At 44.1% G+C, this 15,824-nt stretch overlaps 1 protein-coding gene across 8 annotated transcripts in view; it reads right to left on the bottom strand.

The window, feature by feature from the left end:
- PCLO (piccolo presynaptic cytomatrix protein) overlaps positions 1-15,824 on the bottom strand; it is a 732,405-nt gene that overhangs the window by 236,763 nt on the left and 479,818 nt on the right. For all 8 annotated transcript variants that reach the window (XM_077264661.1, XM_077264660.1, XM_077264664.1 and 5 more), the window contains exons 5-6: positions 8,470-13,198; positions 6,105-8,104 (exon numbers count right to left, since the gene is read on the bottom strand). In XM_077264661.1, the coding sequence (XP_077120776.1) occupies positions 6,105-8,104; positions 8,470-13,198 (6,729 nt within the window). The remainder of the gene's footprint in view (positions 1-6,104; positions 8,105-8,469; positions 13,199-15,824) is intronic.

Below are 15,824 nucleotides of genomic sequence, written 5' to 3'. Positions count from 1 at the left end.
AACCCTAACTCTAATTCCAACCCTAACCCTAAGGCTATGTGCCCACGTTGCGGATTCATGTGAGATTTTTCCGCACCATTTTTGAAAAATCTGCAGGTAAAAGGCACTGCATTTTACCTGTGGATTTACCGGGGAGTTCCAGTGCTTTTTGTGCGGATTCCAATTGAGGAACAAGTGTAAACCGCTGCGAAATCTGCATAAAGAATTGACATGCTGCGGAAAATACAACACAGTGTTTCCGCGCGGTATTTTCTGCACCATGGACAGAGCGGATTTGGTTTTCCATAGGTTTACATGGTACTGTAAACCTGATGGAAAACTGCTACGAATCCGCTGTGGATCCACAGCCAAATCCGCACCGTGTGCACATAGCCTAATTCTAACCCTAACCCTAGTTTTAGCCCTAATTCTAACCCTAACCCTAGCCATAACCCTAACCCTAACCCTAGTGGAAAAAAATATTTTCTTTATTTTATTATTGTCCCTACCTATGGGGGTGATAAAGGGGGGTTCATTTACTTTTTTTTCTATTTTGATCACTGTGATAGGTTTTATCACAGTGATCAAAATGTACCTGTAACGAATCTGCTGGCCGGCAGATTCGGCGGGCGCACTGCGCATGCGCCCGCCATTTTGGAAGATGGCGGCGCCCATTTACAAGACGGACGGACACCGGGAGGCTTGGTAAGTATGAGGGGGTGAGATTGGAGCACGGGGGGTGGATTGGAGCATGGGGGAGCGGAAAGGAGGACGGGGGAGCGGACAGGAGGACAGAGGGGAGCGGAGCACAGTACGGGACAGGACGGAGAACCAGGGAGGAGATCAGTGGCGGTGGCGGGGGCAGATCAGGGTTTCCAGCCATGGCCGATGATATTGCAGCATCGGCCATGGCTGGATTGTAATATTTCACCACTTTGCATAGGTGAAATATTACAAATTACTTTGATTGGCTGTTTCACTTTCAACAGCCAATCAGAGCGATCGTAGCCACGGGGGGCGAAGCCACCCTCCTGGGCTGAAGTACCACTCCCCCGTCCCTATAGGTTGGGTGAAATTGAAGTTAACCCTTTCACCCGACCTACAGGGATGCGATCATTCTGTGACACAGCATATGCGCCACTGGTGACATTGGCACCGACTTTCATGTCGCATACGCTGTGTCACAAGTCGGGAAGGGGTTAGTAAATAAATGCAAGTCATATTGAATAAATTTTATCACTACCATGAAGTACAATATGTCACAAAAAATAATCTCAGAATCGGTGGGATCCGTTGAAACGTTCCAGAGTTATAACCACATAAAGTGACAGTGGTCAGAATTGTAAAAATTGGCTTGGTCATGAAGTACAAAATTGGCTCTGTCACTAACGGGTTAAGGGGTGAGGAGGCCGGTGCCAGCACTGGCATCAGGCCCCATCCCCGCTTGATTACTTGTAATGCACTGAGTTCTGGATCATCGGAGATGTGTGGCAGCAGCAGGCAGGTCAGCAGGAGAATGCCAGGACTCCTTTTCATGTCTGACTTTTACAGACCCACATGCAGGCATGCCTCTGCTCCAGTAGCGTAGCTACCAGGGGGGCAGAGGGGGCGGTCGCCCCGGGCCCTGTGCTCTGAGGGGGCCCACCTGGAGCTACGCTACTGTCAGGGCCGGCGTTAGGGGCTCCTGCCTCCGGGCAATGTTTATCTATAATTTCCCCTGCGTTTGTACTGTGTATGTAGCTAAAGTAACATGCACGGTACAAACACTCACAGGGGGTCAGCAGAGAGAAGAGAAGGCCTCCAATCAGAGTGCAGGGAGTGAGTCATGTGATCGCTCTTCTGCAGTCTGTGGAGGAGAGGGGGAAGGGAGGTCACTCACCCAATCCCGGCTGAGCGCGCTCTGCTTCAAAGCTCCTGTGCTGCAGAGAAGTGATCAGCTCCAGCTCCAGCAGCAGCCGGGGACGCAGGGGGTCTCTGCCTCTGACTCTGACTGTGAGCTCACTGCCTGCACATGATGTCTGCAGCATCTGACTTGGAGGAGCCTGAGGAGCAGCCCCCAGGACCAGAGGACACTCTCCACACAGCATGATGAGTATCTTGGCACATGTCATTTGCTATTTGATATGTCTGATCTGTTGCCTTGAATACATACGTACAGGCACAGTATATAAAGCAATGAAGGTTCTTAAAGGGAACCTGTCACCCCGTTTTTTAAAGATGAGATAAAAATACAGTTAAATAGGGGCAGAGCTGTGCTTTACATTAGCGTCTTTTTTGGGCCTTTATTCCCCAGCTATGCTGCCGAAATACCTTTGTAAAGTCGCCATTCTGGGCTGTCACGCTGGTCTGGTCATATGGGCGTGGTGACATCGTTGTTTCTTTCCCCAGATTTTGCTTATCTGTCCGTTGGTGGCGTAGTGGTTTTCACATGTCCAGCTGCCGAATCCACTGCGCAGATGAAGGAAAAGAGCGCGATCTGCGCTGTTCCCCTGGTGATCGGTGGGGGCGGCCATCTTCCTGAGGCCGCACGTGCGCAGATGGAGGGCTCTGCTGCACGGGGCTTCAGGAAAATGGCCGCGGGATGCCGCGCGTGCGCAGATGGAGATCACGGCGGCCATTTTCCTGAAGCCCCGGGAAGCCGAGCACTCCATCTGCGCACGCGCGGCCTCAGGAAGATGGCCGCGCCCACTGATAAACCGCTGAATAGCGCAGATCGCGCTCTTTTCCTTCACCTGCGCAGTGGATTCGGCAGCTGGACATGCGCACACCACTACGCCACCAACGGACAGATAAGCAAGATGTGACAGCGTGAGTGACAGCCCAAAATGGCGACTTTACAAAGGTATTTCGGCAGCATAGCTGGGGAATAAAGGCACAAAAAAGACACTAATGTAACGCCCAGCTCTGCCCCTATTTAACGCTATTTTTATCTCATCTTTAAAAAACGGGGTGACAGGTTCCCTTTAAACTTGTATGTCTTGTTTATCCTGCAATCTGGACAGACACTGAACACTGACATGTGATCGATAAGTGTCTTGCACATAATGTATTTACTGCTGATTAGCTTATGAGAAGGAGAATGATTATTTTCTTAAGTTTGCGAGTGGCTGGAATCTTGCAGGACGGCTTTTACATGTGGGAGCCTGTCATCATATAAGGTCCGGCCAGCATCTGTACGCCCTCACATAGTGTTCTAGAATGCTCTCTATGTCCCCAATCCTCTATGCAAGGCACAAAAAAGAGCTTTTATTATAATCACGGATGGCGCGGTCCGGGCGTCACAGTCTTGATCCGGCGCCGACCCTCTTCCTGTGATCGCTGTCCCTCTTCGTGTGGAAGATGCGTCCTACATCATGCATTCAGTGTCCTCTATCGCACTCCCATGCAGGTGCCCTTCTCTTTGCCCTGCTGAAGTCAGAGCACAGTATTGTAGTGCGCATGCGCCGGTTTATTTCCAGGTAATCAGCGCCCTTTGGCCTTTCCCAGCACATATGCACTACAGTACTTGGCTCTGCTTTCAGCAGCCTAGAGAGAAGTGCGCCTGCACAGGAGCGTAATGGGTGACACTGTGTGGATGACGTAGGATGTGTCATCCAGATGAAGCAGTAATGGAGGATGGCGATCTTAAGTCAAGACCAGCTATGCCTTGGTGAGCGCCATTGGTGAGTATAGTGAGAGGTCATTTTTATGCCTTGCGGAGGGGATTGGGGACACATTTACAGCCTTCCTTATAGAGGCTGCCTATGGGAGCTGCATAATACTATATAGTCTTCCTATGTGAAGGGCATTTTACTATAGAGTCTGCCTATGGGGAGTGCATGATACTATATGGAGGCCTATGGGGAATGTATTATACCATATTGAGGACTATCTGGTGTATTATGCTATATGGAGGCTATCTAGAGGGCCATCATTCAGTGTGGAGATTACAGCGACGGGGCCATCATACAGTGTTGGAGCCAGTTTGGGGGATATTAACGGGTCAGTATATACAGTGAGGGGGCATAATACTGTGTATAGGGGAGCTGTACAGTGGGGGAGACTCGGGACTTTATTAAATGTAAAGTGGGCACTTATTCTTACAGGGGAACTCAGGTTACTGTGACTATCAAAGGGTCACACACAGAGGGCATTATTACTTTCTAGGGGACAAAATGTGGGCACTGTTTTCTAGGGCACATGCACCTGGCATTACTATATTATAGAGGGGTGCTTTAGAATTTAGATGGCACAGAGAACCACACAGCAGGTGCAGTAATAGGGACACATACGGCAGCAGCGGCTCAGTATTGGGGTATCAGGGTCAGTAATAGGGACACATACGGCAGCAGCGGCTCAGTATTCGGGTATCAGGTGCAGTAATAGGGACACATACGGCAGCAGCGGCTCAGTATTGGGGTATCAGGGGCAGTAGTAGGGACACATACGGCAGCAGTGGCTCAGTATTGGGGTATCGGGCAGTAATAGGGACACATACGGCAGCAGCGGCTCAGTATTCGGGTATCAGGTGCAGTAATAGGGACACATACGGCAGCAGCGGCTCAGTATTGGGGTATCAGGGGCAGTAGTAGGGACACATACGGCAGCAGTGGCTCAGTATTGGGGTATCGGGCAGTAATAGGGACACATACGGCAGCAGCGGCTCAGTATTCGGGTATCAGGTGCAGTAATAGGGACACATACGGCAGCAGAGGCTCAGTATTGGGGTGTCAGCAGGATGATGAGTTTGTGCAGGTTGGGAATAGATGGTGATGGGGCTGGAATGTGAGAAGTGAAACGTGTCTTTGTTGTATTCTCTGCAGATGGGTTGTAGCTGGAAGAAGTTGTCATGTCGGTCTGGGCCAGATGGAAAAGACGGGAAAAATGAACAATTCTATCAGAAAGAACGTCAGAGGTAAGTCATTATCTGTAACAGTGCAGTGATCTGTTATATGTTCTGTAGGACTGGTATCTACCACTGACCATATGGCGGTAATATCAGTGTTGGTCTTTATATAGAGATTATCTTCAGTAACAGCGCGGTCATCTGCTGAGGTTCTCCTCCACTATTAGGGCGCATCACTGAATTGTAATGAAGGTTACCTGGTTAGGGGCCCACTCAGAAGCTTCGCCCCCCCTGGACCAAAACCCTAGCTACACCTCTGCTCTGCTCCGTTATGATAGAGCAGCTACCCGGCCGGCTACCCTCCAGACTCCCATGTGACTCTTCTTATGGGACAGGCTCTGTTTGTACTGCACAATGGCATCCTTTTTAGCTCATGCACAGTAGAAACTTTGGGGAATGGGGGAAAATTTACAGAAGGTGCTTTTCTCTGCTGGATGCTACGAACAGCAGAGGAAAGCACCAGGCTTTTACAGACTGTCTGTAAATTTACGGACGGTTGGCAACTATGGTGTTTACTTCTCTCTGTATGATGCTCAGTAATTATAATTAGATATAAACACTCAAAGGAAAGAAGAACACCCTCACAATAGCTTAGAGCAGGTTTCTCAATATGTGAGATGTATGATGTCAGACTACCCTGATTTCCTAGTCTAATTTTCTGAGTCAGTATGGAGAAGGGACAATACAGGTGAGGACTAGCTGTGTCACATCGCAATACCTTCTATTAACTCTACTTCTTTCATAGCATGGTCACTTCTGCTGTTCTGCCTTCCCACCACAATGCCTGACCGGAGATGAGTCAGTAATCACACTTATGTCTTCTGTGCTCAAGTAACTTGTAAGTGCTCTGCAATGAGATCAGAGTTGTCACTATGTCTCATACAGGAGAAACCCACCTTTTCTGTAATACTCCTGTGTGAAATACACTGACAGCCTGAACTCACTACAAAGCCACACAGGAGACCATGGGTGGGAAGGGTTTGTACAGGAGAGATGGCTATGCTATGAAAGGAGGAGAGCTGATATTATAAATAGAAGCTATGACTTTCAATGAGCTGTAGACTGTGGGGTAGGATGTTAATCTTCAGCAAAAGAGGTCTGGAAGTGTAATATGTGCAAAGTAATGTAACACTTTACTTGGCATCAGGAATAAAGTCATTATATGTACAACATGATAAACAACATGATATATTAATCAAATGCATATCAACAAAATTAGAGAATATGAATGAGTTCTTACTGAATATCCATCTGAGTATTGGAACTGTGTTCTAGCCATGTCTTCTGCCGTAGGACTTAAGGGTTTAGGATCTGACATTGAGCGTTGCATGACCTTTGGAGATTTTGGACTTGGTGGAGGTATCTGTACAATTTCAGCATGATTTTTGTGAGTGCCAATGTCATCTATCACTGTCTTGTCATAGGGAACAAAAGCAGATTCTATCGCTTTGCTAGGAGAAACTGGTGAAATTGGAGAATAAAGAACTTTAGGAGACTTAGGAGGAGAAGGTGCAACCTGCAGTGATGATTCAGCCCGTAGATGAGACGAATAACCTATTTCTAAAGGTGTTGGACGCCGTTTATCCTTTTGTGATAGATCATTTAGATATGGTGGACTTTGTACATCAGAATCAGTTTCTGTTTGACAACCCAAGCTTTCTCCTTTGTAACTCTTTTCTGGGGCAGAAATATGCTTAATTATTTCAACTTTTGAGTCAACCTTTGCTCGTATTGAAGGTGTCCTTATTGTTCCAAGTGGTTCAGTTTGTACCGAAATTTCTGCTACAGTTTGCACTGCCATATTAGATACTTTGGAAAATTGTCTAGATTTATCAGCATCACTGCTTCCATCACTGTATTTTCCTGCACGTGACCTCCTTCTTGATCTTGTGGGAATATCCCACTCATCTTGATCTTCATCATCCGTCTGAACACTTGTATCCACACCTTTTTTAGATTTTCTTCTTCTGCCAGTAAATCTATTATCATTTCCATCCTCCTCATCAGTTTGGACTCCACTGTCAGCAATTAGTTTGTATGATCTGGGGTCATCTTGCATACTTCCATCTATTTCATCATACATGCCACTTAATCGTGGCATGGAGCTTCTTTTTTTAAGCTGCCTTTCATCATTAATATCCATGTCTTTTAGAGACAATTCTGAAACTGAATTTAGTATCCCTGGTCTAGAAATATATTGGGTAACACCATCTGACTGTACAGCATACCACGCATCACCAGGTGTCATGTCAACACCTGCAACCACTGATGATGTAGTGGCAGTATGATCACAAGTCCAGAATTGTCCATCCTCTGGTGCAGAATATTGGCCTTCTATAATCACTTGTTCAGAAGATGTTTGAGGTGGCACATTTTCAGAGTCATAACCATACTGGTACATTTGTCGTATTTTTTGTTCCTCTAGCTGCTGATGAAGCTGCTGTTGAAGTTGCTGGATTTTCTCAAGATGTAGCTGTTGTTGAGCCAGCGTTTCCTGCCTCATCATGAACTGAGCTTGTCTCTCTTCTTCCTGTTGATACAGCAAATGCTGTTTCATTGACTGTAATTCTTCAAGCTTTTTCTGAACCATAAAAGTTTCTTGTTCTCTGAATCTTTGAATTTCCTGACGTTCCCATTCAAGTTCTTCAGCTAGTCTCTGCTGTTTGAGTTTTTCCAGCTCTAGAAGCTCCCGCTGCAAATGTAGGTGCTGTTGCTTACCATCATCAGCTGGTATTATAAAAGATGACTCATCTTCAGTTATTTCAGAGAAAGTTTCTGATTCTGATGTCAAAATGGAATCAAGGTCACCTTGTGTACTTGCTGCAACATCCATAGGAAAGGATTGCAAACTAGTGTCAATCACAGACATTACATCGGTTACATCTTCCATTGCAGATGTTAAAATGCTATATGTTCTTGGTATTGGTTGAGTCTGATTTAAACTGGAAAGTGAAGTAACTGTGTCAGTAGTAGTGAAAGTCGATAAATCTTTTGCAGTTGTACTAAATATAGAACCAGGTTGTGTAGTGATTGCAAATGTTGATGGAATTGGACTGGTAACTGATGAATAAACAACTCCATTAGATGACCTTAGGACACTTCCCATACCATATGGTGGAACTATAGAAGCAGTCATACGGGCTTGCGAATATTGGGGGGCACTTATTCCAAGGCCGGAAATGACTTGTCGTGTTTCTGGGTAAGAACCTGTAGTCTTGGTTTGGTAATCCAAAGCCTCACCTGAAATTATAGGAGTACAGTTATAGTCCATTTCCTAAAAACAATGATGTTTGGTGGTTTTCTGACCCATCCAATCTTGATGAAATACATGGGTAAATTTGCATGCAAATCTCCAGTTTAATGATTATTTGGACATGAAGCAAAATGAAATTTGGAACATGCAGGCACATGCATGAACCTGTGAGCAAAACATACAAATAATAAAAAAAAAATGAAAATGCATCCAGTACTCCAAAATATTTTGCCACAATGTGTCAAAAATAATGAAAATAAATTAAAATAAATTTAAAAATGTTACCCAGAAATGAGATGAGGAACACCATAATCACATTTTAAAGAAAGATTTGCTGGCACGTCATACTGACCTGTAGTTATTTTTCCAGATGTCAGGTCTACAGCAATGCCATCAGCTATTCCAACTGGGTAATCAAAAGTATTTTTGCTTCTGTACAAAAAGAGTCCTGCTTCAGCTAAATTTGTATCAGACATAGAAGGTTTCATACCACCAATACCCCTAAAACCTGAAATGCCTGATCGGTCATATTGATAATGGTCATCTCTGTATCCAAAACGATCTTCAGGTAAAGTAGTGGATGGTTGTTGTGAAATGCAACTTCTTCCAAATGGCAATTTGTATACCACATCACAACACACAGCTCTCCTACCTGCAGTTAAGTCCACGGGCTTATCATCTTCTATTATTTCAGTGACAACTGTGGATGCTGCATCATCCACGGTTACCATTGTTCTAAGAAATTTTGTTGTGCTAAGATCCACCACTCCACTGTCTACTGATTCCTGAGAGGTCGAGATATCAGTAGATCCATTTGTTACACTACCAGAGGTAACTTGGAAAGGTTTTGTTGTTGATGCAGCTATTAAGTGTGCTGGGATACCCAGAGATAAGTTAATTGGCACTTCTACATCAACTGCATATGTTGCAATGTTGTCTTCATATTGTTTGGAAGTTGTCAGTTTTAGTGGTTCCTTCATTGAATTTCCTAAGTCAACGAGACTCTCCAAACTTGATGCATAACTTACAGTTGTTGAGCATGTCATTACTGTAATGGACTCAGTGACTAGTAACAAAGAAGAAACTACTGGAGATGCAGTACTAAGGTTTACTATAGCAGGTTGGACAGCACTTATTGGTCGATTCACAGAACTAAACGCAGAAGACTGTCGTTTTACTTCAGTGGTGGAAGAGAGATCCATGCAACTGTCAACTTCAAAATCTTTAACCTTATAATCCATCTTGTTTAAAGTGCGTAGGTCTATTATATCATTGGATTCAGTAGGTTTCCCAACTAGCTTTAACTGAGATTGAGCTGATACTGTTCTTTCAGTTGGAAAAACATCTGGAATGCAAGTGAATTCAGAGTCTGGGCTTTGTGATAAAGAAACAGTAGTCTTGGCCTCTTCCACTGTTATTGGTGATAAACTGTGCAGAATATCTGATGCTTGGTTTACTGTCACTTTTTTACTTATACTGAGAGGTGTGTTAGAAAACACTGTTTGTGTTATTTCTGGAACTTGCTTATGCACAGTTGTCTGTAAAGGCCAACATGTTGTAGTGTGAATTGAATCACTTTCAGTTGTAGTGCCAGGCTCTGAAGGCAAAGTTATGACAACATATGTTTCTTGAGATAGTTTGGCTAATCTTGGTGATGATTTATTTGAATGTGGAGAAAGAGGTGATGTTGGAGAAGGTAATTGATGATCTGCAGATGAAACCAAGTTTAAAGTCATAATAGTAGGTATAGAATGTGCTTGAGATTTGTGTTGTGCTTCCAATCTTTTTTGCATAGCTACTGGGGATTCATAAGACACAGGTTTTGTTTCTTTGTGAGGTTTTGAGCTTTCAATTGTCCTATGACTGAATACCAATCCAGCTGGAATAGAAGATGGCTTTGGAGGGACAGGTGGAGGTGGAGCATGATGTCTGGTTGTAGGCGTGGAACTGATTTTTAATGGTGAACCTTCTTGAACTCCTCTATTGTTGTATTCTACTGGGGTAGGCTTTGCTTTTGCTGTTGGAATTTTAGGTGCTGGTCTCTTTTTTGAGCTCAATGCTGGTTTTGGGGTTGCTGCTGGAGGTAATGGTGGTGGAGGTGGGGGAGGGGGTCGAGGAGAAACAGACTTTTGAGCTGTTACAGGATCAGTAGAATCAGAAGTTTTAAAGAATGACATTACCTTGGATGTAACTGATGGAGCTGATGATATGACTGATTGCAAATTTTGGGCAGCAGTTGTTGCATGTGTAACTGCTGTAGAAGTCACATTATGTTTTGTTGATACTATGCATACAGTGGTCATTGGTTGCTCATGATTAATGAGAAACCCAGTAACAGCATTTGATGCATCCTTTGAATGTTCTTTAGTTTTATCTTCTAATGGTACATAACCAGTACTTGATGTTGCCTTTGCACACACAGTAGAAGAAAGTGGTCCAGTTTGAGCACTTGCAGATTGTGTAACATCCGGTACTGAAATTATTACATGATCTGTACTGCATATATCACTGGGTGCTGAAGTCTGACTAAGCTGTGTGTTGCTTTGTGATACAGAATAACCAGATTTTAAAACGCCATCTTCATTACAAGATGCATTTGCACTATATTGGCCATCGATGGAAACTTCAGTGTTTTCGGAAATACAATAATCAGAGGCTTTTTCTACACTATAATCAGCAATCACATCGTCTTCAGGTTCTTCTGCAGTGAAGTGCTGAGTTATTTTAACATCAGGAATAGACATTGAATTAAGAGATGATGAGTCCACTGAAGCAGTTAGTATCATATTTTCAGTTTTATATAAATTTACATTCATAGAAGATGTAAGCTCAGTTTTCATGTTAAACTCATTTCTATGTTGAGTAGGACTGGACCCTGGTGTTAGCTGCATGTCCTGACTAGTGATAATTTCATAAAAACCAGTAGCATCTTCATGGCATTGCCTATCATCTGTGTTATCTAAAATAATTATTTCATGGCTTTCTGGGACAATGTAAGAACTTGAAACAATGTCTTCTTGAGGCAGTATAGGATGAAATGTTTCTGTTTTGAAGCACCGTCTGTCTGCACTAGCAATAGTCTGAGCAGTATTGGTAATAATGTCACCAGCTGAATTGTTTTTTACGTCTTGTGATCGTTGGTCAAATATGTTATGCTGGCTACCTATTATGTTAGCATCCAAAATTTCATCATAATTCTCTTCAACTAAGGATTCATATATATAATCTTCAATTAACATCCCTCCATATAAAGGTTCTTTTTCAAAAACGTCTTCTTTTTCCTTGTCACTGTGATATAATTTTGCTTTACATAAAATATCTTCATAAGCTTCCTCTGCACTCTTTAGAGTTTGCTGTCCATTTGTGTTCTCTGCTAAAGCAACATTAGCAGTCACCTCAGTAGGAGAATATAATGATACTGATGTAGGTAACTTATAAACCTTTTGAACTTCTAATATTTTTTCAGGATTAATTTCAAACCCTTCTGGTTCTGACTCAATACTAGGTGAATACTCTGAACACGAAGATCTATGAAGTTCTTCCATTTCAGCTGCTTGACGCAATTCCTCTGTTGGAGATGCATCTTCAATAGGAGATAAATTGCTTGGAGGTGTCTTTGGTCTCTCTCTCCTTCTCTGTGCTCTTAGTTCATCTTTGTCTTTTTTTGATTTTTTACTGGAACTTTTTCTTTGTTGCTGTTGCTGCTCCAATTCTCTTTGCTTTTCCTGCTCTTTCAAAAGTTCTTCTTCTTCTCTCAATTCTTCCTCTTCAGAAGAGTCTTCAATTGTGGGCAGAACTGGCCCATGAGATCGATGCCTTGCTTTCCTTTGCTGCTTGCTTTCTCCTGATATCTTTTTGTGACTTGGGCTACTGTCACTATCTTCATCCAAGGAGGAAACTGAAGTTGGCGAGGTACCTGGGGTAAAACTAGAAGCATGGAGACTTGATGATCTTTCTTCACGTGATCTGTCTTCTGGAGAATCTGTTAAGCTTTCCATCTCCAACTCTGGTTCCTCATCATAATATAATTTGGTTGAAGGTTTGCTAGTCTCTTCAGTGTAAGTATTAGACATTGTGCTATTTAGTTCAATAGTTTTAAATCTTCTGAGACCTCCACCAGCACTTAATGAAAGCTCTTCATTTTCTTGACTTTTAGTTTCTCTAAATTTTGGCTCTGGACTTTCATCAAATGTTTCCTCATCTTCATCCTCTTCATCATCATCATGCCATGAGTGACGTCTAATTCCATCATCATCGTAGCTTGCACTGCTTTTTTTAGTTAATCTCTTGCACTTTGTTTGTATTGGTTTTGTTTTAGTTTCCCTTTTCTTACTTTCATTAGCACTTATTTCCTTTAATTTTGTTCTAATAAATTCTTCATCTTCAGAGCCAGATGCATCCTCATCTGCACTCATTTCAATAATCTGTTTACGGATAAAATCTTCATCATCTCCTGATCCCGGACTATCATCATGTTTAAAATCATCACTGCTTGATGACCCATTGCTAGTTCTCCTTTTCCTTTGTGGAATAGGTGAATTTTCACTTTCACTACTGTCATCTATTGAATCTTGTCTTTTGCGTATAGTTACATCTTTCGCTTTGCTTATGCCCTCCTTATGAAATTTTCGGGATGGTAACCCCTTTTTCCCATTCTCTAGTGTCTCTTCTTCCTCTTCTTGAATATCTTCAAGTTCTTCCTCTGAACTGTATGATTCTGGTGTAATTGGCAATATCTTAGTCCTACTTCTATCTTGAGTCTGTCCAGCATATTTCCCATACAAATCATTACCTTTTCTTAACTTTTCATCAGCGAGAACACTTGTTTGGGCTTCTAAGATTGATAAAACTGTACTCTCTAACTTTGCTAAATCTGAAGGACTAGAAGGACTGATTTCATGCGAAAGAGAGTCTTTTTTTGTTGCTTCCTTAATCAAATCTTTTTCATCACTTGGTATTAGACTTGGAATTTCTCCAAGAGAGCCAGATATACCATCTGATGAATAGCCTGTATCACTTAGCCCTTGTGGGCTTTTCTGCTGCTGAGAATTTGAAGTATCAGATTTGTCATCTTCCTTCTCCTACAAAACAAAAGAAAAAAATGTTCTTGAACTAAGAATAAAAACAAACATTTGTAGAATTTAAGAACACATTACTTATTTTCTCTTAGACTATCTAAACAAACACAATCTAAAGGCCATATTATCCCTAGATAACAATCATAGAATCATAGAATGGGTATATATTAATTTATTCTACTACTCTGCATTCTGTTTTTTGGGAAGCAGGATAAACAAAAAAATAAAAATTTTAGGACAGTTTTTCCTTTATGCCATTTATCATAGATGACAGTTAATTTGAATATGTTGTTCAGCACTTTCAAAGGGGGTACCCAATTTAGATTATTTTGTGTTTTAGCAGTATTACACAATAAATTCACTTAAAAAATTATTCTTGAGGTTTTTTAATTTAAATAACTACTGTACCACTGTAGTACTTATATGATACAATGTGATACACTTTATTGATCCCGGGGGAAATTACAGTATTACAGCAGCAATACAAACAGCAGTACATAAAATATTAGGACACAAATCTTGCACAAGCATACCAATATTACATAACAAATAAATGTGAATAGTTCAGGTTTATAAGTCACTGTTAATTGACATTAGTACACCTGCAATCAGTCATTATTGTCTACCAACCTTAGGAAATTATTATACATCCCCATAGCAGTAGGTACAAACGATTTCCTAAATTTCTCTTTCTTACACCTTAGTAGGATTAGACAGCTACTGAATATGCTCTTCTGCTTCAAGAACAGCTCGTATAGTGGGTGTGTATTATTGATCATTACAGCCCTACACTTCTTCTGAATCCTATACTCCAATACCTCCTCAAAAGAGTCCAGATGGAGGCCCAGGGCTGCCATCAGGACATTACTGCCCTGACTGGCGTATGGGGCCCAGTGGGCAGAGGGGGCATGCATTGGGCCCTGTCTCATCTGCTCACCAGGCCCCCCCTACAGGCGCTGCGGCACCCGCACTTCAATAGTTAACAGCTGCCAGCCAATCGGAGGCAGGCAGCTGACTTGAGCTGCAGCGCGCACTTCGCCGGCGTCTGACGTCATTGTCAGCCGCCGGCGAGTGCGCGCTTCACCTGCATGGAGGGAGTGAGCTTTGCCAGCTGCAGGAGCACGGCCAGGTAAGAACTCGTGTTTTTTTTTTTTAGAGCGGTGATCCAGCTGGGGTAGAAATGCTGGACACACTGGGGCAGAAATGCTGGACACACTAGGGCAGAAATGCTGGAGACACTGGGGCAGAGATGCTGGACACACTGGGGCAGAGATGCTGGACACACTGGGGCAGAAATGCTGGACACACTGAGGCAGAAATGCTGGACATTGGGGGCAAAAATGCTGGACACACTGGGGCAGAAATGCTGGACACACTAGGGCAGAAATGCTGGACACACTGGGGCAGAGATGCTGGACACACTGGGGCAGAAATGCTGGACAAACTGGGGCAGAAATGCTGGACACACTGGGGCATAATGCTGGACATTGGGGGCAGAGATGCTGGATATTGGGGGCAGAGATGCTCGCCAAACAGGGGGCAGAAATGCTGGACACACTGGGGCAGAGATGCTGGACACACAGGGGCAGAGATGCTGGACACACAGGGGCAGAGAGGCTGGACACACAGGGGCAGAGATGCTGGACACACAGGGGCAGAGATGCTGGACACACTGGGGCAGAGATGTTGGACACTCTGGGGCAGAGATGCTGGACACACTGGGGCAGAGATGCTGGACACACTGGGGCAGAGATGTTGGACACACTGGGGCAGAAATGTTGGACACACTGGGGCAGAAATGCTGGACATTGGGGGCAAAAATGCTGGACACACTGGGGCAGAGATGCTGGACACACTGGGGCAGAGATGCTGGACACACTGAGGCAGAGATGCTGGACACACTGGGGCAGAAATGCTGGACACACTGGGACAGAAATGCTGGACATTGGGGGCAAAAATGCTGGACACACTGGGGCAGAAATGCTGGACACACTAGGGCAGAAATGCTGGATACACTGGGGCAGAGATGCTGGACACACTGGGGCAGAGATGCTGGACACACTGGGGCAGAAATGCTGGACACACTGGGGCAGAAATGCTGGACACACTGGGGCAGAATGCTGGACATTGGGGGCAGAGATGCTGGATATTGGGGGCAGAGATGCTCACCAAACAGGGGGCAGAAATGCTGGACACACTGGGGCAGAGATGCTGGACACACAGGGGCAGAGATGCTGGAGACATAGGGGCAGAGATGCTGGACACACTGGGGCAGAGATGTTGGACACTTTGGGGCAGAGATGCTGGACACACTGGGGCAGAGATGCTGGACACACTGGGGCAGAGATGCTGGACACACTGGGGCAGAAATGCTGGACATTGGGGGCAAAAATGCTGGACACACTGGGGCAGAAATGCTGGACACACTAGGGCAGAAATGCTGGACACACTGGGGCAGAGATGCTGGACACACTGGGGCAGAAATGCTGGACAAACTGGGGCAGAAATGCTGGACACACTGTGGCAGAATGCTGGACATTGGGGGCAGAGATGCTGGATATTGGGGCAGAGATGCTCGCCAAACAGGGGGCAGAAATGCTGGACACACTGGGGCAGAGATGCTGGACAC

Source organism: Ranitomeya variabilis, chromosome 5, assembly GCF_051348905.1.
Source record: "Ranitomeya variabilis isolate aRanVar5 chromosome 5, aRanVar5.hap1, whole genome shotgun sequence".
NCBI lineage: Eukaryota > Metazoa > Chordata > Amphibia > Anura > Dendrobatidae > Ranitomeya > Ranitomeya variabilis.
Note: the sequence above shows the minus strand (reverse complement) of the source record. Positions and strands in the feature narration are given on the sequence as shown.